This window comes from Doryrhamphus excisus, linkage group LG5, assembly GCF_037039965.1.
Source record: "Doryrhamphus excisus strain RoL-2023G ecotype Guam linkage group LG5, RoL_Dexc_Guam_v1.1, whole genome shotgun sequence".
Taxonomy (NCBI): domain Eukaryota; kingdom Metazoa; phylum Chordata; class Actinopteri; order Syngnathiformes; family Syngnathidae; genus Doryrhamphus; species Doryrhamphus excisus.
In genome coordinates this window covers 12034066-12059395 of record NC_136361.1, presented here as the reverse complement: position 1 = coordinate 12059395, position 25330 = coordinate 12034066, and the positions used below count along the sequence as shown (strand labels likewise).

Here is a 25330-nt window from a genome sequence, read left to right as displayed (position 1 = left end):
TGCTTCACAATGTCAGAGTACATGATGGAATTCATCTTAGCTGAAAATGAACCACAGCTCCCCACGATCAGGCAGCACTCATGCACCTATCCACCACAACACTGAAAAGGCTAAATTATTTAGCCTCTTACCTTCTCAAACACAAATTATTTTTCCACAGCTGTATTAACTTCATGACAGATTTACAAGTTAATGTAAATACGTCTCTCAATGGTAAGTAGCTTTAGCATTTTAGCATTTCCTATGTTAATGTCTTTTTCGGGACTACCAGTGTGTGACAAACTGACTTGTTCACAAGAATGTTGGTCACGTTGGACATCAGCAAGTTTATCAGCTAGTCCAGCTGCATACTGGCCCATGTTCACAAAACAGTCTAATGTGAAATGCCGTTGACGGATTGAAATGCATTTCTTTGCTGGTAAGGAATCAGGAACTCCAACCACTTGTGCCTGATGGGGGCATCTTCAGGAATCGTAAACAAATGTGGCTTTCCCTTCTGAGGCATTGCTAGCAACGTAAACAGCAAAGCAGAGCTTGGGAGAGGGCAGAGAGTTTATCTGGCTTACATACACACTCATATAAGGAGATCAGTCCCTCTGTGACATCACAAAGGGGCAGTTTTACCACACCTTCGGAAACCGAGTGTTTGAAGCAATCCCAAACTTCTTTCAGGGCTCACTTCAAAATGTGCAAACATCATTATCTGAAACTTGGGCATTGTTTAAGACAAGAATACAACATTCTAACTACATTTATAGGTGGTTAATAATGGTTTGCCAAGAAATGCAAGCACACAAAAGCAAACTCAAAAACATCTACCTTGTCAGGCTGTGATAATTGTCACCTGTTATTACTTGACAAACATAAACATTCAGTGCAAACTTGAAAGTAGTGTTTCCACTCAGACAGGTCTGGTATATTGGTTTTGGTGCAAACGGGAGCGCGCCTCGCCTGTCAGTTAAAATAATAATTACCTTTGATTGGCAGCACATCCTGTTTTGGCCAGCGCGCGTTCACGACAGCTGCAACACCAACTTTGTTGCTGGAGGAGACTTCTCCTCGCTTGTGGACGACATTCAACAACAAACTGCTGCTCGCCGTGTGCTGGACGGCGAGGTGTGTCTCCGGTGGTCCGTTTGGGCCGCCTTTAGTGAGAAAAGTTGAGCTGAAAAGGGGTAAGTAAAGTTAGCTAAATAGATAACTAGCTAGCTGGCGCTAAGTAGCCTTGCGCGTGCTGCAAGTTGGACACCTCCCACGGACAGAAGACCCGTGGAGACGACATGCAGATAAGATGGTGACTTTATTTGTCTTGCAACACAATAATGTGATATTACCATCAATATACGTTAGAGTGATATTACCAGCTGGTTACAAGTTAGCATGCCTCTCGCCTTCTTCTTGCTCATGATTAGCTAGCTACCAGCTCGGTCCGGTGTCATAATGAGTACCGACAACAGTGGTTCCGCTGTCTCCCCGCAGAGCACAATATACCGAGTACACGCCTCCGTCGCTAGCCGAGCGACACCTCTGTGCACCGGCAGATCGAGCAGCATTCCGCCCCAATGATCCCAGACAGGAAGCTGGACTAGAGGCGAACCAGCAGCTCTTTACCGTGTGTGTGTGTGCGCTGGCTGCGCCCATGGCGGAGTTCGGGGAGGACGGGACCAGCCTGGATCACGCCGGGGACACGGCCGCGGTCGGCGTGCAGTCGTCGGGGAAGACGCTCGGCGAAGGCTCGGTGTCAAACGGTGACTGTGGCATATGTGACAACAACATGGTGGCGGGTTCCGGAGGACCCCAAGGCGGGGTGGAAGCCTCCATCGACCCGGACAATAAAACAGACATCCCTCGCAGGAGCAGCCTCATCAAGGTGGGTGAAAGATGGAAGTTATTGTGAAGGCGGTGTAGCTCCATGAAACCCTCAGCCTCTAATTGAATAAATGCCACGGATGACTTTTCTACTCATTACTCCCTTGGCACATTTACACAAAACACTGTCAGTGCCATTGATTATGAGTTTGACATGATCAGCACACAATGTACTTTGGGTCATTTGCAAACACTTTATATCAGCCTTGCCTAACAGGCACCAAAGATGATGATACCAGTCAGCCTTGCATCCAAACACCCGCATGTGCAAATCCCCTCCAGACATTTTCCCGAGCTGCTGTGTAATTTCAGTCCTGCAACTGTTTGCACACCTCAGTGTAAATACAATACATTTAAATATGACCGCAGTACTCACTTGGCCTTAATGACATGAAATCCAACCCTGCTTGTTTCTGACCCTGGTTCAGTTGTAAGCAGCAGGGATTTCAAGTATAAAGTTTGGGTGTTGAGGATTTGCATGACTTTGTTGCTGTGAGTAATTTGGGGGAGGCCTTTTATTTGAACATTGTACATTTATTTGTACATTGTTATACAATTATAGTAATATATTGTGTGTACATATAAATATATATACACTATAAACATGACTACACACAATATTGTGGTGTGACCACTTGCTAGTTGTCCATCCATCCATTTTCTATAGCGCTTATCCTCACTCGAGTCGTGGGCGTGCTGGAGCCTATCCCAGCTGTATTCAGGTGAGAGGCGGGGTACACCCTGTACTGGGCTTGCTAGTTGTATGAAAGGATAATCATCAGGAAGGAAGATGACCTCACAACCTAATGCTTGTTTCCAACAGTGACTGTTGATGATGTGTCTCAGTGGGTTCTACTGTTTTGGTTAGCACTCTGTAATGTGTGTGTAGTGCGTAACAATGTCATAATGGCTATTTTCATTACCCCATTGTTTCTGACATCTCTTTGAGGTAGGCGTTTTACTTTGGGTTTATTTTTTAATGGTAAGGGCTTTTGGCATGACCATTTAGTGTATCTTTGCTGGCCTTCATGTGAATGTGAATGGAGCAAGTATGGTCTGATGAGAGCTTATGTGTTGGAAGCACAGTTCTAGCCATCGTCGAACTAATGAAAATGGACAGTGACAACACTGTTGAATCTTCTTGTGCATGGAGTTTTACAGTATTATATTGACACTCATGTCCTGCAAATTATCTCTTGCTACTCAAGATGTCGTCTCCCCAACCAGGGCAGTGAAGTGAAGTTTATCTCAGTGGTATTTTTAATTCCCCCGAGCTTCATGCGCTATTGCCAGCAACAAGCTGAGCCATTAAATGAATCAGAGAGCCGCTTCAGGGTCCTTTTTCAGCGATGATTTTGATACAACCACTTAGATAAACAGAAATTGACTCTTTGCTGTTCTCGTCTGGTTTCATTCTGATCCAGAAGTTTCCACACTGTGCCTCATTGCGCATTCAAACAGCTTTCCTCCAAAGCCCCAATGCTCAGTGGCCTAAAAAAAACAAAAAGTCCCGTATCACACGACACAATTAAGGCCCTCATGACTAGGCACCCGGACATAATTGATATGCACAATGAGTCAGTTTGAAATCATTGGGTTTTTGTGGCATTTGCTTTGCAACACCAGGGCACAGATGGATAAACATCACATGAGTCACAGCCACGATAATTACTTCCACGATAACTGAAATCTGATGTTTAGATGATATGAAGAGAACATTATATTGTGTCCGGTTTATCCTGGCAAACAGTGGACACAAGGCACAAATAAAAAGCAAGAGCCAAACTGGCAAAGTAAAAACAAATATCCAACTTCCAACTTTTATGATACTACAGTATTGAAGCGAATATTCTTTGACCCTTTGTGAGCTACTCAAAATCACCTGGAGAGCTTGGAGCCCCCTGTGATAGTCTGTATAGATAGTATATATGATGTGTGTTTTTGTTCAACGTTTTGAGAAAAATACATAATTAGTATAATGACAACAAGAGAGTAAACCCCATGAACGTGACCAAAAAAGCTCAGAACGAACTGCATTGCTCGTTTGTTTTAAAACCAAAATGTCACTGTGGTAAAAACTCACAGTTGGATTCTGAAGACCAGAAGCAAGGCGCATAACGTAAGCTAGCTAGTTGCTGTCAATGCGAAATGACTGCGAGAGCTTGGTAAAGCGTGCAAACAAAGATGCAAGACGAATTGAACACAGTTAGGTTGGATAAGGGAGTGCTAAAACATGTTGGCATTGATTGGCGTAATCTGTGGCAAGCTCAACAAGAGACACGTCATTTTGTTGGCAACTTTGTCATTTTGTGACACAACAGACAGAGATCACCGCCACACACCAATCGTTTTTTGTTATCGGCTGTGAATAGGTATTTATCGATCATATGTTGTTGTTTTTTTCGGAAATGGGCTGATATCGATCAGAGCATCCCGAATTGCAACATTTGCAATTGTCAACGCCAAACTAAACACACTCACTCACAGATGTACTTGGGGCCAAAATTGTCTAACTTGTACATCAATGATATCTCCAAAGTAACGAAAGACTTAAAGCTGGTATTATTTGTGGATGATACCACTGCTTTTTGTTCCGGAGGGAGTACAGACGAAATCATTAGAAAGGTCAGAGAATAAATGGTCACACTAAAAAGATGGTTTGATGATAATGGATTGTCCTTGAACCTAAGTAAAACTAAAATCATGCTGTTTGGTAACAGCAGAAAGGACACATACCAGCAAATACAAATAGACGGTGTGGACATTGAAAGGGTGAAGGAAAATAAATTTCTGGGGATCATAATAGATCAAAATATGAGCTGGAAGCCTCATATTACAAATATACAACGTAAGGTGGCCAGAAATATTTCAGTATTGAACAAGCAAAACTTGTTCTCAATCAGAAATCACTCCACACTCTTTATTGCTCTGGTTCTACCATATCTTACTTATTGCGTGGAAATATGCAGGGCTCTACATTAAAAACCAAAATGACTTGCCCATAGGGAATCCCTAAGGTGAGAACTACTTGCCCGAACTTGCCCCATGTAAAATGAAAAGACTGCCATAATGATGTCATGTAATTTTTTGTGGCATCACATGAGAATCTCAAATAAATAAAATAATAAAATAAATAATACCTTACACATCGTAGTCCTGGTAAGCAGTGATATTTATAAGTTGTGCACCACAATGAAACATTATTGAATAGGCACATTTGTGTACTAGTAAAGGGTTTTTAATCCAGAAAAAAATGCTCAATGGTCAAACAATAATTTGTGAAGCAAAGGTGAGAAAAATACACAGAGAAATGGAAGCGCTAGATTTTGTAGCTTGTGCAAAATGAGCACTTGGTATTGGATCTAATCGGTGGTGTTTCATTGTGACCACTTCAAATTGTCACAGCAATGTGATTCACTCACCTGTGCCATCATTTGATTTGCTGGCGCTAATAAAATACTTGTTTAGGAGGCACTGGTTCATCACTTTTTGCTGTTTCCTTCAGAATTAGACGATGTTGGCAGCGACGCCATGATAGATGTTTTCGTAGTCAAACGATCGCTGATTGGTTGATCGCGAACAACGGGTGTGGGTAAAACGCGGACTGTGGATTACAGACCGCGGTCTAAATAAATGATTCTGATTGGTCCATTTCAAGATTTGCAAGGATTGGTTTGCTAATTACCACCGGAATTACGCAGTCCGTGTTTTACCAACACCCAACAAGAACCGCTTTAAAAAAAAAAACTCTTGGCAGTATGGCATGCCAAAGTGCACTTGCCCGACGGGAATATCACTGATTAGATTTACTTGCCCGAATTTTGTTTTAACTTGCCCCGGTTCATCGGTACATCGTTATTGTCGAGCCCTGATATGGGGGTAATAACTATAAAAGCAATCTTCACTCGCTCAATGTACTGCAAAGAAGGTCAGTAAGGATAATTCATAATGCCGCCTACAGAGAACATACTAACTCCTTATTTCTAAAATTTCTCCTTATTTCTTAAACTTGCTGATATAGTTAATTTCCAAACAGCTAAAATAATGCATAAGGCTAAAAACAACCAATTACCGAAAAATGTCATCCAAAACTTCTCTACAAGAGAGGAGAAATATGATCTCAGGGAAGACTTAAATTTGAAACATTTATATGCTAGGACTACGTTATGCTAGCCATAGCATTTCAGTTTGTGGAATCAAACTATGGAATGGATTGAGTAAGGAACTCAAACAATGCACAACGATGAGCCAATTCAAAAAACAATACAAGCAGTTGATGTTTGCTAAATACAAGGAGGAAGAGTCTTGAACCAGTCATGATGTGCTATACATATCACTATATTGACACTTACTATGGTACCCATTATGTCATTGTATGGTCATATCACCTCGTACTTCGGTACAAGGTGCATTATTAGAAAAAAAAAAACCTTAAACTGTATTATGGAAAGCAGGAAGTGAACAAATGTAACAGTTATTGATTGTAAAAGTACCAGATGGAGGGGCAGGATTTAATAAGCTTTCCTTCTTCCTACTCCTTTTGGACATGTGGAACTGTGAACTGATTATGTGATGCACTCAATTGTAATCTGATGCATGTTCAAATGAAATAAAACCTTCCTGTTTACTTCCTGTTTTCAAAGTAGCTGGGCTTGAATTAATTCTGAATTACTTGTATCTTCTATTCACTATGTTGTGGTTAAATATTAAAATCCATTTTGCCTACAGCTGTTGAAAAAGTTGGAACTAGTATACCTTTGTGAAACTCCACTCAGTCAACAAATTGATAGATTGAATATTTATGGGACTTGTGTTAAGTGATTGATAATGTTCATCTGGATACAGATGTGGTGATGACAACACAAACCACATAGTGTAACACTTAAACCACAGTAGTAACAGTTGTGTGTGTCTTCTATAAAAAGTTTCAGTTGAACACAACATAACAAAACAATGTTTGCTGGCGGCATGTTTGTTTGGGATGTAAACATTGAACTGGTCTGTCTACCTGCAAGCAATGAATGGTTGCAAATGAGCAGGTGTTTGATTGTGAAGGGTGCTTTTTACACTCTGCTTGCTGGAATTGAAATACATAAATGAGGATGACAACCAGCTGTTAGATGAAAGAAATACTGACTGTATTTGCTGTGTTTTCTGTTTCAGCCGAACATCGAAATTCCACACCAAGGTTATGCTTGAATGGTTGACCAGATGTATAAAGTACAGTGAGTCGGTGAGAAAAGGGTTAGTTGTCACAATAGTGTGAATTGCCCATCATCAAAATACGTATATTTCAGTAACCATTCGTATACTAAATTGAAGCTTGATTTGAAATGTGTAACAAAGAAGCAATCAAACACACTCTGACACATTTTGAAAACCAAGCCCATCACAGGGATGACTGTCACATACTATGGTATGACGAAATCGCGGAATTGGCCAATAAAAAATGAATTTACTGTTAAATGTGGATTCTTGAGGAACTTGCATAATGTCAATGAAATGCTGTCAATGGTGAGGAGAAGGATATTAGTGTGACGGAATCTCATTGCAAACACTAAACCGCCTCCTCCTGAACTTAACATGTTAAACACCAGCAAAAGTTTCTGGAACCTCCTCTTACGGAGTGTCAGTTGTCACAGTATTGTGATTTACTGCTTTAATGTAAGGAGCTTTTTACAATACCAATGACTGGACATTGTCTGAGTGGAAAAAAGACGAGAAGGACGTTTAATCTTGCACCCAGCTCGTCTTAGATATTCTCAACATACACAGAACAACCTCCCGGTCTTGTTGTTAAAAAAATTCTTACATACGTTGTAATTGCATCAGTGGCTGCATCTTCCTTAATCACAAGCACAGGCATTACAGTTTGTTGAAGATTTTCTAGCAATGTGTCATTGCAGAGGTTGACATTCCATTAGAAAAGTTAGCCAGATTACAACAATTTCTCAATTACTGGACAAAATTGTATATCAAACCATGCAACGTTGTTAGATGTAATTTTTTCATAGTTGAAATAGGTGTGTCCCAATGACATGCATTTAGCTGGCTCATATTAACTTGTTCTCATGTAATAATGCACAGAAAAGGGTAAGAGATATGTGTTCATGTTTCACATAAGGATGGGCAAAATTCAAAAACAGTGCAGTTCTCCTTCAAGGAATATCAATCCTGTGAATACCTTTGTTTTGCTTTTTCATGTAAAGCGTTTTGGTCGGATTTTAGCAACGGGAAGATAAATTGAATGAAACTGATTTGATGAAGTCCTAGTGGTTAGCATGCAGGCCACACAGCTAGGAGAGCCTAGTTCCATTCCACCCTCGGCCATCTCTCTCATGTTCTCCCCGCGCATGCGTGGGTTTTCTCCGGCTACTCCGGCTTCCTCCCACATTCCAAAAACATGCTAGCTTAATTGGCGACTCCAAATTGCCCATGGGTATGAATGTGATTGTGAATGGTTGTTTGTCTATATGTGCCCTGTGATTGGCTGGCTACCAGTCCAGGGTGTACCCCGCCTCTCACCCAAAGACAGCTGGGATAGGCTCCAGCACCCCAATGACCCTCGTGAGAATAAGCGGCAGAAAATGAGTGAATTGATGAATTGTGTTTGGATGGTGTGCATACCTTGGCAATTTTAGCTAGTTTGCAATAAAACAAAATCATGTTAGCTATGGGAAGCATCTAGGCAGTGTGTTGTTTTTTTACATGCCATCCCATACCATTAGAAAATGTCAATATAGTGTTTGAACGTGTTTAATTTAGTCAGAAGACAATCCTCAAAAGGCTTACAGTGAACCATCACCAGCTTTCATTTTGTTCCCTTGCTTAGTTTTAAATTCCCAAATGCTGTTGATCGGTATTTGTAAGAATGTCAAACAGTTGCCTCTTGTCCGTTGGCTAATCTCACGTGACCATCATGTCTGCAAGCGAGACACGGGTAGGTGTTTTGTATATTGAGCCACAAGTTGTTTTTCCACTTGATAGAGCACCATTGTGACTTCCTGTGTGTGGGCGTGCTCACACCAGGTGCCGGAGCCATTGCCACTGGCATGCAGAAGATATTGTACCAAGCATCGCTTACTCTGTGTGTCCCTATAAGTGGGACTCACTAACTGTATGCATTGCTTCTTCTTGCGTCAGTCCTAGTATTGCTGAATTACACAAGTGTTGCTCGCCTCACCCACTTGTTTCCTGGATTGCTCAAAAGCCCTGCAGCCTAAAGAAGAACATTACTGTTTGGGAGAACTAGAGGGGCTTTATACTACGTTCAGTATAACCTAAGGAAATGGAGGTTAATCTTCAGAAGCCAGCCAACGCAACAGGAAGCAGACTCAAACCATCGGTACGAGGCCACTATGACCCCATGTTAACATAATCACATTCTTTCCCAGCTCTTAAGGATTATGTGCAGTCATGCATTTAACTTTTAAATATACTCAACAGCAGACAGATGTGAGTGATTGTTTAGCGCAATACATTTTTTTTGTACATGCATCACTTTCCCAGTAAGTGTGCCTGTTTGTGGATGTCATTCACAATATACAGACACTTAGTGTTTGTATTCATTGCTAGCATACTTTCCGCCAATAATATATATTTTTTTCTTGCTAGTGAGTTTTTCTAAGTACATCACAATGTGTGCAATGATTCAAATGGTGATAGAAAATTATAAAACTTTCATATCGCTGAGATGATTGCTTCAGCGGTATTTACTTAAGAGTTTGCATTAAACAGTGAAGACTTTCATCAAGGCACAAGTCAGGAAGTAACAACAGAAGAGCATATGTCATCTAGTCATTTTATTCCTTTATTTTGGATGCTCCCATTAGGGCGTCACATGACAGCGAAGAAAGATTTGACTTGTCCTGAACTCTACAGTGATTGGAAAGTTAAAAGCATAAAATTTTAACCTTGTGCTGAACCTGCTGCTGCTGCTGCTGCAAAAAAAGAAGGGTTCACTGAAAAATGTCAGCACTGCTAGTGAATTTGAGTCGATATGCGTGGGCAACTTTTCTCCTGAGGGGGATTCTCCGTAATGTACAGTGACAGGTACTTGTAGTCGACCAAGAAAGTTGGAAGCACAAAACATGCTCACAGTTCAAAAGGCAGAGATGCCAGTAATGGATGCAACTTGTTTATTAACGTTTTTGGGAGCAAATGCTACCAGCTTCCATCTATTTTGAAGTACCACCAGTCTGAATGTGTTTGTTGGAAGTTGGATCTTCCTGTGCATATATTTACGACCGCATTTGAATGTCCATAGGATGCCTCAAGACAGCGGAAGGAGAGAAAGAAGACTGTGTCTTTCAGCAGCATGCCTACCGAGAAGAAGATTAGCAGCGCCAGTGACTGCATCACTGCTATGGTGGACGGCTCTGAGCTGAAGAAGGTGCGGTCCAACTCTCGCATTTACCACCGCTACTTCCTGCTTGATGCTGACATGCAGTCCTTACGATGGGAGCCCTCAAAGAAAGAGTCAGAAAAGGCCAAGATTGATGTGAAATCCATCAAGGAGGTTCGGACGGGGAAGAATACAGACACTTTCAGAACTAATGGAACCTATGATCAGATATCTGAGGACTGTGCTTTCTCGATCATCTTTGGTGAGAACTATGAATCCTTGGACTTGGTGGCCAACACTGCAGATGTAGCTAACACCTGGATTACAGGGCTGCGGTACCTGATCTCCTATGGAAAACATACTTTAAACATGATAGAGAGCAGTCAGAATAACATGCGCTCATCCTGGCTTGGTGAACTTTTTAATGAAGCGGACAGTGACAGCAGTCAACACATAACAATATGTGCTGCTGTGCAGCTCGTCAAAAAGTTGAACCCGGGACTTAAAAATGTGAAAATTGAACTGAAGTTCAAGGAACTTCACAAAGTGAAGGACAAAGTTGGTTCGAAAGTGACGAGAGACGAGTTTATTGAGGTCTTTCATGATCTTTGCACAAGGCCAGAAATTTATTTTCTCTTTGTTCAGTTCTCCAGCAACAAAGAGTTTCTGGATACAAAGGACTTGATGATTTTTCTGGAGGCTGAGCAAGGTATGGCGCAAGTAAGTGAGGACACCAGTTTAGAGGTCATCCAGAAGTATGAACCATCCAAAGAGGGTCGGCTCAAAGGTTGGCTCTCTCTTGATGGCTTCACCAATTATCTTCTATCTTCAGAGTGCCATATATTTGAACCAGAACACAAAACTGTATGCCAAGACATGAACCAGCCGTTGTCCCACTATTACATCAATGCTTCCCACAACACGTACCTTATAGAAGACCAGTTCAGAGGTCCATCTGATGTGACGGGCTATATCCGTGCACTCAAGATGGGTTGTCGTAGTGTTGAACTGGATGTGTGGGATGGACCTGACAATGAACCTGTCATTTACACTGGTCACACCATGACCTCACAGATTGTTTTCCGCAGTGTCATTGACATCATCAACAAATATGCCTTTGTTGCATCCGAGTTCCCACTGATACTGTGTTTAGAAAACCATTGCTCATTGGTGCAGCAGAAGGTCATGTTTCAGCACCTAAAGAAGATCCTTGGAGATAAGCTCAACCTAGATCCTCCTAAGCCTGAAGACTGCTACCTCCCCTCTCCCTCAGAACTGAAGGGAAAGATCCTGCTGAAGGGTAAGAAACTCGGCACCAATTGCACTGCTTCTGAGGGGGAGGTGACGGACGAGGATGAGGGGGCAGAGATGTCTCAGAGAATGAGCATCGATTCTACAGAGCAACAATCCATCGCACCCAAGAAGTTCCAGTTGTCAAAGGACCTTTCTGATCTTGTCACATTGTGCAAGTCTGTGGAGTTTAAGGACTTCCCAACGTCATTCCAGTGCCAGAAACATTGGGAGCTCTGCTCTTTCAATGAAGTCTATGCCAGTCGTTGTGCGAGTGACTTTCCAGGGGACTTTGTGAATTATAACAAGAAGTTTCTAGCACGTGTTTACCCCAGTCCCATGCGGATTGACTCTAGCAACATGAACCCACAGGACTTCTGGAAGTGTGGTTGCCAAATTGTGGCAATGAACTACCAGACTCCTGGCCTGATGATGGATTTAAACATTGGCTGGTTCCGTCAGAATGGGAATTGTGGTTATGTCCTGCGTCCAGCCATCATGCGAGAGCAGGTTTCCTATTTCAGTGCCAACACAAAAGACTCAGTGCCTGGTGTTTCTCCACAACTCTTACACATCAAAATCATCAGTGGACAGAACTTTCCCAAACCCAAAGGCTCCGGTGCCAAAGGAGATGTAGTGGATCCTTACGTGTACGTGGAAATACACGGTATTCCCGCTGACTGTGCTGAGCAAAGGACTAAAACGGTCAACCAGAATGGAGACAACCCTCTGTTTGATGAGAGCTTTGAGTTTCAGATCAACCTACCTGAGCTCGCCATGGTGCGCTTTGTGGTGCTGGACGATGACTACATTGGCGATGAGTTCATTGGTCAGTACACCATCCCTTTCGAGTGTCTGCAGCCGGGCTTCCGCCACGTTCCGCTCCAATCGCTCACAGGCGAGGTCCTGCCTCATACCTTGTTGTTTGTTCACGTGGCCATAACCAATCGACGAGGTGGCGGCAAACCTCACAAGAGGGGTCTGTCTGTGAGGAAGGGGAAAAGGAGCAGGGAGTATGCCAGCATGAGAGTGCTGCTGATTAAGGCTCTGGATGATGTCTTCAAAACGGCCTTGCTGCCGCTAAGAGAAGCTACAGACCTCAGAGAAAACATGCAGGTAAGACTCTCACATACCTATCTGCACAGCTTCTTGGTGTTTCACTTCAGTTTGTGTAGCTTCATACAAAGCATTTCTATCATTTTACTTGTCAGTCCATCCATTTTCTGACTTATAGCCAGCCAGTCGAGAGCACATACAGACAACCAACCACAATCACATTCACTCTAACATTAACAACTATGGACAGTTAAAGCAGAGGTGTGGACTTGAGTCACAAAATCAAAGACTTACAATTCGACTTGAACTTGAACAACAGTGACTCGTAAATCAACTCAGACTTTAGTCTGGTGGCTTGAAAATCCTTGAGATTTTCCTTGATTGTATGTTGTTGAGCTGGGTGATTTTAGCGATCTTTCAACATACGTACGTCTGTTTTGTTTCTTGCATTAGCACGTTGCCAAAGTCTTCTTCTTTGGGTTCACACAGTCATGCAAGAGAGACTATTGGCAGTAAACATTAGTTTATCATATCTTATTGTCGGCTGAATATGAAGATATACAGTATATTGTATCGTGTCGTGACGTGTATCTCTAGAGCCCTATTATGTTGAGTATGTGTCCAAATTCACTCATGATTATGTAATTTCCAGCAAGGAAACATATTTTTCCACAGAATCTGACTCATTGAATGCGTCATCCAATCAGGTTTAGGAACAAACATTGGATTACATTTCTACACTGACTATATGCTATATCAGCACTGATTTTCTCCCACCGTTGTTTTTGTGTCTACAATTACAGAGATGCCCTAACAGACATTTGAACCCTCACCAGCCACCTGATTGTTGAGTTTGATTTATTTCAAACATGCATACAATGTTACATTGAAAATATCACATATTCACTGTTCAACATATATAAAAAGGATCAGGTAGAAGCAGAGCTTATTACATCCTCTCTCCATATCACAGGAGTCACTAATTCAGTTATTAGTGTCCGTATAGACCAATCACAAACATCACAAAAAGATGGGGACATCAGGCCCCTGTAAGGCCAACATGCTAACCGCTAGGCCACCGTGCTGCTCTGATGATATTTATATTTGTTCAGTTCCTAGTATGAGTTGAAATGCCAAGGCCCAAATTGCAAGTTCTCACTCTTCCACAGTGTCAACTTGGTTTAAGGTTTAAGTTGTGGCAGGGTTTCCTTGGCACAGAAGTAATTTCATCATGGTTTCTTCCCCTTTGCAGAATGCCATAGTTTCCTTTAAAGAGCTGTGTGGCCTTTCAGCCGTGGCCAACCTCAAGCAGTGCATCTTGGCCCTTGCCCCTCGACTGAGCGGTCCAGATAGCAGCCCCCTCCTGCTGTTCAACCTTGCCGACCACTATCCCATCATGGAAGCCCAAGCCCTGCTGCCAGAGCTTCTCAAGAAAGTCGTCACCACCTATGACATGGTGAGTAGCAGCCAGCCAGGGAAGGACACAAATGTCACCCAAGGTCGTATTGTAAGCATTGCACAGACAGCAATTACTTTGAGGGGGAAGCCAGCGGTGCGTCCCAGCATGCATCCATTCATCAGCACAGAAAACCAACTAGTGGGTGCTCCGGTCCGATCGATAGCTTGACTTTGCTGCTCATAATGGGGACAGCAGACACGGTCAGCTAATGGCGCTGGAGCTCGGTTAAGTAATAAAAATCAATGGTCGCGCGTTACGCAACATGCCACTGAGGCTTTCCCGTCTCCCTTTTTACACCTCTGATTCTCTTCCAGAGATTCTTGGCACATTGCGAGCAAGCGGATGTTCTGTCAGATGCAACGCAACCAGTCAGCTACTTTGAATAATTTAGCAGCTAATCAAATGCACAATGCATGCCTCGGCTGTTAAGTGTGTTAAGTGCGTATGCATTGAGGAAACGTTACACAACTTTAGAGCATCTGAAATGGTGGTTGTGGTCACCACACAATTAAGGTGACCCCTCTGCTCATGACTGGAGTGCAGGTCTTGGTAATCGGTCCTGATGGAAAGAATGTGAGGAAAATTGAGTTTGGTGGGGGAGGGAGAACAGAGGCAGGTATTTGTGGACTTGACTCAAATAAATAAAATGTAAAGGTCTGAGTCAGCGTTCAATTGTGAGCTACTAGTCAATCTTTGGGACTTTGCTGGTTGATCAAAAGAATCTAAAAAAAAAAACTTATTACTACATCAGTGCCCTCCCCCTCTGGAGAGTGATCAATAGGCATGCATTTTGACCATGGAACACGCCTGTCCGCCTTCCACCCTCCAGGGACTCAACACGCAAGCTCCAGTCAGGAACCTACTCCTCAAAACCTAGCTGAAGGTTCCACGCACACTGGCTCTCCTCGCCCCGCAACAAGCGTTCAGCGACAAGCGAAAGAGAGAGCGAAAATGACAGAGCGCAGCGATGTGCCTGAGCACACAACAGTTGTTATTGCACATTAATATGACTCAAAATCTCATTTTGCCACTTGAAAATTCAGTCACAAATATAACTCCATGGACAAATACCTCCAAAAAAGTTTGTAGGGATCACCATTGTAACGCATTGAGCAGTCTCTCTCGCCTCAACCATCATGGCTCACTGACTACACTGACAAGCCGAGTTGTAGTTTGCTTTTAGAGCCAACGCCACAATCCCAACCCTGACAAAGCTCCACAAAATTAAGGGTGGCCAAAAAATTCAGCTCGGGGGCCATCAGCAGCCCGTGGCTCATATGTCAGTGCATCACTGCAGAAACAAAATAACATTTAACACGTTCGGCTTCTCTTGAGCCGCACCAGCGGTGCTACGTTACCGCTCTGAGTTCCTACACGGTGAGGGGTCTCCAGCCAGTAGATCGCGAGCTGCCAGTAGCTCCTAAACACTTTTCAATTAGCTCTCAAAAGACTGTATTCATTTCTGTTAGAAAGTGGGGTTTGTTCATAGTTAGGAAGCTCTTTGGGCATGTGACCAATCACAGCGGAGTAGGTGCAATCAGAGGTGGGCCATGAGTGTAATAAATCAAAACAGACCGTTTTGGCAGGAAGCACAAATTCAAGAAAAGCTGGAATAGGTGCAGATTCTGGAAGATTTAAAAGCTTTTCTGTGCGGGTTATTGTGTGTGGCTGCTCTATAGGAGTCCACAACTCAATACAAAGGGTAGAAAAATGAGCATGATAGGTCCCCTTTAAACAAAAGTAGGCTGTTGCATAAATTTGGGCACCATTGTTGTTCTAAATAAATAATTTTCACCACTTTAGAACTTGGCACAAAGTCCAATATGAGGAATGTATGCGATGTCTGCCATGCTCCTATTGCGTTCCTCATGAAAGGAAAAGCAACCTCATCACATTGCTAATATATGGGCCCCCGTTGCAACTGTGGAAAAAGCAGTTTTAAAAACCTACTGAAAACAATGGACTCGCAATGTCCAGCGATGTTTTGAAGTCTCAATTATTGAGCACAAGCTCTACCATAAGTGTACTAGGAAGTTAGACAGACAGCTGCTAACCTGATGCAGGTGGCACGTTGGTATTCCTTGCTTGTGTCTTACTCCTGTTAAGTTTAAAATTACCTCTTAATCCAGGCACACCTTCATATTTTGTTGTGTGTCTCTATACACACAAAAACTCTTCCTGCACAGGTTCACGACTCAAAAAAAGTTGGTGAGCATTGGTCAAGTGCTACGTCTGAGAAGACAATACTGATGTAGAATCGAGGCCTCAAAGATACTAAGCAGAGTCAAAGACATGTAAATGACGTAAATAGAAAACATCATTAGAAATACTCTCAGAGCCACCACTGGGAGTGACCGGATTTTTTCTGCTTCTGCAAAAATAGAATCTGGGTCTCCATTCTTGTCCATTTGTGTGTTGGGAAGGGAAAAGGTAGAGATGCTGACCCATGCCTTTTTGATGCCTCGTTGTAGTTTCCTGCACACAGCAGTGGGGTGGGATTATGCAAATGAGATTTACTTCTGTCTTTATGGAAAGAGGACAAGATCCACAGGGAGAAAGAAAGCCCTGCACTGTGTACTGTACTAACATGCTTAACAAGTTACGTAAAGGAACATCACATGGTTACATTTGCACAATTCAACATTTCTGAAATCCTTTTCAGACATTTAGAATTTCCGACATGTTGAAGGAAGAAGCAGAGATTATTTTTTAATCCTACCCCTTCTCCATGTCTACTTTAGTCCTTCATTCGTCACAGTTAATTGGTTGGAGACTTGACCACGACCACGAATTTCCGCAAAGTAGGATTGTGTGCTGGAGCCTATCCCAGCTGACTTCGCTTGAGAGGCGGTGTACACACTGGACTGGTCCCCAGCCAATCACAGGGCACATATAGACAATAATTCATTCACGCTCACATGCATACCTATGGACAATTTGGAGTCACCAATTAACCTAGCATGCATGTTTTTTTTTGGGATGTGTGGGAGGAAACCGGAGTACCCGGGGAAAACCACATACGCAAACTCCACTCCATTTTAAAATTGTTATTATAAAAATGTGTGAAACTAGAGGAGCGATTACAATATGGTCGACTGCACTACGTGCATGCTTGTCCAAATTGATAGTTTTGCTGGCTACAATATATTGTCATGTGCATGCGTGTCTCTTTTCCTCATCTCTAGCCTCCAAACAGGCAGGAAGAGGATTCGCTTTGTGCATTGGTTTCAGCACCTTGGCGCATTTTTTCCATAAAACAGTCTCTTTGTCTTGGGTGCAGGTTGGGCCAAACACAAACACAGTACAGAGGAGTATAGCCTCTTGAACGTACTAGGATTTAAATCAGTAAATTACAATATATTGTAGTTAGAATTAGAATAGTTAGAATGTTGTGTTATTATGTTAGATTATGCTGTGCTGTGATCTCACTCTTTAAATGAAATGGCAAGCGTGACATCTGAAGTGAACATCTTTGGCATGTTTCCATTTTTTCCTGCCCTAACTGCCCCTCTGATCTCATGAGGATGCTTGATGCGCTTTTGTAGTGGGTATCTCTCCCTCACGCTGTCAGTACACTGAAGCGTGCGTTTACCTGTATACTTATGTATGGTGACCCTCGTTATGACATTATCTCTTTGAAATGTCACAATGCAGCCATCATAGCTGTCTGCAAGCCTGCACACTCCATTTCGGCTCAGCTTAGCACCAGTGGAGCTAAACTTAGCATCTTCCACAGATGTCAGCGTCATGATGTTCTTCTGTGACTCACACTGATAGTTTTGACGTTTGCTCCTCTTGTTCTAAAATTACCTGAAGAGCATTTTCTTTTCAAAAAAATTCAGGCCTAACCGAGCTGCATGCCTTGGCGTTGACGGTAAAAAGGAAGACTGGTAGCTTTTAATAGAAGCCTCTTGTGTATCCTTCCCTCTAATTTAGGCTTTCCACAGCAACCTCGCCCACAGACCTTCCTGTAATAACAGCTGGTGTCTGTGAGACCTCCCTGCACGGAAACCACAGCGAGACGACTTGGCTCGCGACGCTAATGCGAACATTGTGTTTGTCTCGTCTCAGGTGATCCAGACCAGCAAGACTTTACTGGAGAACTCTGAGGGGCTCTACGAGAGGATCCTGCAAACCCAGAAAGCAGGTAAGAGATGGCCAGATGACAGAGGCGAGCAAACACTCGCAAAGTGCTCGCATTCATTTCATGCTTGGTTTATCGCAGCGGCACCATGTTTATGAACAAACACATAGGAGAGCAGGTAGAGCTGATTACATGTATTAGCATAAATACAATTAGCCATGAGTTCATTCCAGTTGCTCTCTGTAGAGTTTTCACCTCCGCCATGGTCTCTGTTTTAATTAAAGGTTCTGGTGTGAGTAGGCGGAGTCAATGATCGACTCTGAAAGATGCTATCCTATTTAAAGTTTATCTGTCATTAACTGTCATTAATGTGCTTTGATTCAGGCAAAGTTAGAACTTCAGTGTGGGTTTGAGTCTACTGACTTTCTTCTTTCTCAGTGGTCAACCTTTTAAAACTGTTCAGGATATTTAAAGCTAGAGAAGATACTATTTGGATCTCCTCATCCGCTTCTGCTTAACAACTTTTCAAGCTGCGAGGCTCTCCAGGATGTGATGTAACTGTTATTCTTACACACAACGTGCGACCCTACTTGACAAATGCTTCTTTGGCAGTCATCACTTTTGCTAGCAGACAGTAATCCACCCTGGAGTGAGAGTATAAACAAATAGCCAATTTTTGGCTCAATAAAGCCAAACAATATTCTTGGATTATAAAAATGTGGCAAACTCATCAAGGTCAAGGTTACAAAATAAATGTTTGTGTATGCAGTGTGCAGCGTCGTGTCAGAAGTGGGCCAATACAAACTCAATTCCTACTTTACATCAACAGTGTGGTTCTGCAGCAGTGGCTGTTTAAGTTGGGAATAATCCATCACAACAGCTTAGACGCTCTCTCCTTGGGAAAATAAAAGCCTCAGCAGCATTAGACGCTCCCATAAAAAAACAAAAAAATAACATTAAAATGAAAGCCTGAGCAGTGTCGGAGGTGCAGACGTCCTCAACGTCAGCCAAGTTCCAATTTGCTTTGAGCGCCGTTGTTGTTGCTCCTCTGCTCGGTTATTTAATAAAAGAAAAGGCCTTGCGTAAGCTGTGACAATAGAGGGGAAAGCACACACGCGCGCACACACACAGAAAAGAAAAAGGGGCCTGTGGGGTGTTGTTAAACCAAAAGGACAACACAGCTAAATCCCAAATATTAAGAGTTGGTTGTGATAATCTCAGTGAACGTGAACAACCTCGGCATATGAAAGCCAAAACTACAAAACACTGGAAGCAACACAACCATCTCTGCCGTCTCTAGACAGTTTAGATATCTAACAGTGTGTGATGTCTAATTATCTCTCTCTCACACAAACTAAATCTACCTGCTTAATATTAAAACATCTCAAGATTGCTCTCTAAATTGTATTTTGCAGCTTGGAACGGCATTTTGATCTCCCTTGTGGATGGTATGTTTTCATTGTAAATGTCAATGTTCAGCGTGTTCAGATGATTTGATGCCGTCTCGTTTCAAGCAAAGTAATTATGCATATACAGTACTTTAGAGTAGTCAGTGTACAGTGTGTTGCAGTTGAAAATCAATCAATACAGCCATTATTTTGTCATTATCTGGCAACACAAGTGAGTCCACTGTGAACAGTCCAAATTGTGTCCTTGGTATATAGTGTGAACACCATTGTCATCTGGGACTGCCTTAATGGCCTCCTTTTGAGCATGGAATTCATTACTGGAATCCTGGTCCATTCCCTCATGATGACATCACCAGTTTAGCTCATGGATCTTGGACACCTTGTGGTCCTCCACCTTCCTTTGTTCTGCTTGTGGATGCCCCACAGGTGCTCACTTGGGTTCAGGTCTTGGAGACTCCTTTCACTTCCTCAGTTCACGAAGAAAAGTGTTCTAAAAAATCACTACATTGCAATTCAACTCTCACCGTCTTGCAGATTTTTTTTTCTTTTTTTACACGGCGTAAACGTGTAATGTGTTCTGTGCCCTGATTGCCTGATTGGCTCAGGGAGTACCCATGCATTGTGTTCTGCGGCCTGATTAGCTAAGGCCCTTTATATTTACCATGTCAATCAGTGTCCTCAGTGCATTCCTGTGCAGTACAGAATGCGTTCAGTTTGCCAAATTTACATAAACGTACTATCACTAGCAGTGTGACTCTGAATTGCAGTATGTTTACAAGTTTTAACCCTGACACCCACAATACAAAATGTTCTGGAGGAAGAAGGACAAAATACATAGACATATTTGTAAAAAATACAATGACAGAAGCAATATGTTATATAACAAGGACACAAAAATGCTACAGTGCATGCAGTGGAACAACGGTAGTTAGGATGTGAAATATTTGTCACTTCATAATTTCTTGTGTCTAATCTCATAGGTTAATTTTTAAAATCCAAAATTAAGTTTTAACAAGAGAGAAATTTGAGAAAATGTTAAGGAAGATGTATGGTGCGCACCCAGATCCATAATTACCTTCTAAAGTATTGTCCCTTGAAAAGATAAACAGACATTGGTGCAACATTTGAGCATAACTGCAGTCGAACAATTTTGTAAGACTTTCTTTGGCATGTAGTTGTTCACGTAGATAGATTTATATCCCTCTAGGAGGAAGTTGGAGAGAATTGAGGTCAGCTGATCGAGTGCGTCGACATTTGCTGTCCTTGCAGAATCACGCTGCAGAGAATGAGCTTCCCTCCTCATTGCCTGCCAGACTCTGTCCAGTGTTGCTAAGCAACCTCTCCCCTGTGTGTGTGTTTGTGTGTGTATGTATGTGTCAGACGAACATGTGCACCTTAAGCAGGTTGTAGTCATGAAGAAGTATAACGCTTATTAAGGTAAATCAGTAAAGTATATTGGAGGTAAAGAGTATGAAGGCATCCCACGGTGGCCTGTTTGTGGAGCTTAGACCTGCACATCCGTGTCTTCTGCTGGTGTCAGACTTGAGAGGCTATAAAATAACCCAACCCCTCGCTTATTATGGCAATTTGCCACCAAGGGGGTCTCTCTTCCATGTTTCCATGGCAACAGCACCAACAGGAGCTGGGAGCAGCGACTCCAGCTGATGGAAGCGCCGCCAGCGTGAACGCATTTTGCACTTGAGCATGTGGAAGAGTGCTTACGCTCCACACGAAAGTGGCAGCGAGCGCTCCAGGAAGCAAATCTTGGCTCTCCTCAACGTCTTTGAGCTCTTTGTTAGTCAACGTCACACACGTGCACCTTTTTCATCCTCCTACCTATGTTTCCTCCTCATCCACACTGCCTGTATGATTGTGCACTTTTCTTGTTCCTCGCTTTCCAGCTGGAGGCTTCTTTTCAACAAAAAAGCAATAACAGTCCATTATCCCCTGCAGACACACACACAGTGAAAGAACAGGAATTGTGCAGAATGCGGTCACAACAAGTCAGTATTTCCCCTCCGTTTCTTCAGCGACAACACATTTTAGCAGGCTGTTACTAGAGGTGGGCAATACTACAGATTTTGTTATCGATCCAATACCAAGTAAATACAGTGACTCACAAAAGTCCTGACTTATCCAAGCTGTAGGAACAACAAATAATAACATCACTTTTAGTTGCTCATTTGGAATCAGAAATATTTCGTATGAAAGGCAAAAGCCTCTAGATTATGCTTATTACAGCAAACTAAAGTCTTGTATCAGTCACAGCGTTTCATCATGTAATTGGGACAAAAAGGTCAGATTGTGACTCCCATGAGCTTGGAGGACTCCACCCATACGTCTCAGGAATGACTGCAATTCATGAAATCGTCTGGAGCGGTAAAGAAAGCAATCTTGCAAGACTCCCAGACTTCATGAAGATTCTTTGGTTTCATCTTCCAAGCCTCCTGCCTCAACTAACCCCAAACATGCTCAGTTACATTCATGTCTGGTGTCTGGGCTGGCCAATCTTGTACAATCTTGACCTTCTTCCCCTTCTTATGGGGAACTTTGAGGCTGAAGTATAAGGAGAGCCATCCTCTCGAACAATTTGTCCTCTCATGTGATTTGGAAGGTAAAGGACAGTGTGTATTTTTCCATATTTCAGGCCATCTTCAGGCTATCACCATCCACTTGGCAGATTTCTTGCTCACCCCCATACTGGATGTAACTACAAGCCATGATACTCTTCTTTTTTGGGTGAATCTTGGGTTTATGTGGATTCCAACAGGTATTCTGCAGTATTTGTGGTGATTGTGTAATGAATGATTCATCAGAAAAATCAACCTTCTGCCACTTTTTCACTGTCCATCCTTTCCGAAATTAAATGGGAAAACTCAATGATTAATACAAGACTTTCTTTTGCTATAATATGCATAATCTAGAGGCTTTTGCCATTCATATAAGCTATTTCTGATTTCGAATGAGCAACTCAAAATTACATTATTTTGTTATTCCTGCAGCCTGGGTAAGCGACAAGACTTTTGCCAGGCACTGTACAAGAAGGCCTGTATTGTCGATAGCGATTTCACAAGATCATTGAATCATTTTGGGCTAATAAAAAAATGAAACTGAAAAACTATTTTGTTCACAATATTAAGATAATTAACTTAACTGCTATTGACTTGATGATGAAAAGGAATTGTATAATTTTGTTACTATTATTGCATTGTCTTATAATTATTGTTAAATTGTTTACAAATAAGTGCGTTGATACTATATTTTTTGTTTTTTGTTAATTTATTTATACTAATGAATTATTTACTTAGACACATGCAGTTATTTATATGTATGTATTCATTGTTTTGTTTCTATATTTTTGTCATATATATTTTAACAGTATACCAACAAATACAACAACAAAAAAACATATATATCAAAATAACTAATAGATACCCATCTTGTTACTGGTATTGATATCAATATTTGAATCGATTCACCGGCCTCTGCATGTTCTCTTGTGTTGGTTGGTTGGGAAATGAACTAAAACACGGACATGAATGAAACAGTGTGCATCTGTTTTCCTTTAAGGTCTGCTCCTTCAGCTGTTACATAACAGAATGTTTGCATTATAGCATAACGCCGTCTCCTTTCACATGATCAAGTCAAATAATCATCCTGGCTATGTGCAGTATATACACTGGAAACTCTGAAGATCAAAAGCAATCAGTTCCTTAGTGCCGTTAAACTTTGTTTGACTTTAGAAACTGCTTTTCCCATAGGAAAAGTAATCTGTTCCAGGGTCAAAGCAGGGCCATCATAAAGCCAAAAATATTTTCAAATTCCCATAAGTCTTGAACTATATGGAAGTGATTCCAATGGTGTCTGAAGCGAGTCTGCACTTCCGAGTTATATACTGGACTGCAGCTCCAGGAAGACGAGGCCTTGATAGAAAGGTGAGGGTCTGTGCAGTTGCAGTCTGTTGGCTGAGAGTCATTGGAGCAAGCTTTTTTCGACAATGTTCTGTAGAAAAGTCTAATTTGATGTGGTATGGGTGTGCATTGTGCATCCCCACAGCCTTTAGTCATGTCTTGGGGGAAAAAACTGCCGAATTCAATTCCGTGTTTTGAAGTGGTCTGTCCTTATAACATTTTTAGTATGCAGTAGTGCAAACTAACCTCCAGTTGGTTAAAGTGCTCCTGAAGAAAGGAGGATACTTCCAGGTATATGTTAATTTATTTTTTTTTAACCCAGGGTGTCCTGCAAGTCAAGAAGGTTGCCCACCCCTGCTAAAGTGGGTGCTGAAGTGCTACAGTGCTAAAGCATTAATAGTCTCAAATCTTCTTGTACAGCGATGGAGTTCCACCAGAACCTCCATGACCTGGCCGTGAAGGAAGGACTGAAGGGCAGGAAGCTTCACAAGGCTGTGGAGAGCTTCACGTGGAACATCACCATCCTGAAGGTGAGAAGCACAGCTCACCTTTTTGAGTGAGGCTCTGAACTGAAGGAATTCCAACATGCAATTATTCAGGCAATGCTGCAGGTCCCACTTAGCCTGCCAGAAGCGCACAAAAACAACACGTAAGCATGACGTTTCACGTGACACCTCATTCTGACGTCCTCCCCGCAGGGCCAGGCAGACCTCCTGAAGCACGCCAGGAGCGAAGTCCAGGAGAACCTTAAGCAGATCCATTACGCCGCCTTGACTTGCAACCTCAGCAAAGACAAAGCCGACGGCAAGAGCAGACGCAGCTTGGAGGTCATTCCTGAGAAGGCCACGGCCGAGGAGGAGCTCACCACTGACGATGACGACAACTGAAGATGCTCCAGGACCTCCTCTCAGCTCCCTCCGCCGTCACATTCCACTGACATCCCCAGCATCTGGTCCTCATCAGTAACATGTCCTATTTAAAGTCCCGTAAGATCAAAGTTAGGTCTTTCTGCTGAATAAACAGCGGAACCTCCAAAAGTGCAGCACAAGAAAGACAGCACATGGAATACTTTCGTGCATCATAAAACCCTTAGGAATTGGACATGAAGTGTTTTAAGTAACATTTTTAACTGTCATACAACTGTAAATAAAAGTTAACTACAGTGCAATACAACTAAAATACAGCAAAATTACTCACCCTATGTAGATGAAGAGAAATGTTTTGTGCAGGCTTGTGAAAAATTCCCAATTTTATTCACAATGTCCTGTTTCATGAATTTGGTTGCAAATCTGCATTTGAAATTCAAACTGAAGGAAGTCCAGTTGATATTTTTTGTATATTCCAGCATCACCTTACCTTACCATAGAAATATTATTACCATGCACCACATGCATGCGTATATTAATCATGGAAAATGTTTGTTATGGACCTAGGGTGTCCAAAGTTTACTGGCCCACGGCACATTGTAGTACTAAAATTATAATCAGAAAATAACCATGGGAAAATAAAAGAGCTGAAATGTGGATACTTATAACTAATAATACCAAGCTTTGTCTGATTTTTTCTTAGCCGTTTTCCAAAAATTTACAGTCCATAAAAATCTGAAAGTGCCGCATCCTTTGAATTTCAGTATGCTGCCCTCTGTGGAAAAGGTTTGGACACCCCAATCACAGACAATTAAGAATAAATGCATTTTCTATTAAAAAAAATAATTATTCTAATTTCCCAGAATGCTGTACTCATACATAAGCCTTGGGGAAGCGTGTTATTCATTTAACGCTTATTTTTTACTCAACATCACAATAAGTTCCAATTCCTGTTCTATGGTTATCATCGCACTTTTCCTAATGTACCGTTTTTTGATGTGTTGAATGTTGGAGGTTCCGCTGTATAGGATTGTGACATATA

General features: G+C 42.1%; 1 protein-coding gene across 2 annotated transcripts; it reads left to right on the top strand.

The window, feature by feature from the left end:
- The first annotated feature begins 991 nt into the window (after window positions 1–991).
- On the top strand, window positions 992–24932 carry plcl2 (phospholipase C like 2). 2 transcript variants are annotated; one of them, XM_078790711.1, is made up of 7 exons: window positions 992–1175; window positions 1480–1870; window positions 10136–12619; window positions 13812–14015; window positions 18090–18165; window positions 23843–23952; window positions 24121–24932. In XM_078790711.1, the coding sequence occupies exons 2-7, from the start codon at window positions 1640–1642 to the stop codon at window positions 24307–24309; spliced, it is 3294 nt and encodes a 1097-aa protein (XP_078646837.1). In that variant the 5' UTR covers window positions 992–1175; window positions 1480–1639; the 3' UTR covers window positions 24310–24932. The 2 variants fall into 2 exon arrangements, with proteins under 2 accessions (XP_078646837.1, XP_057909441.2); XM_058053458.2 differs by having other exon boundaries at window positions 992–1294.
- Window positions 24933–25330: the final 398 nt, after the last annotated feature.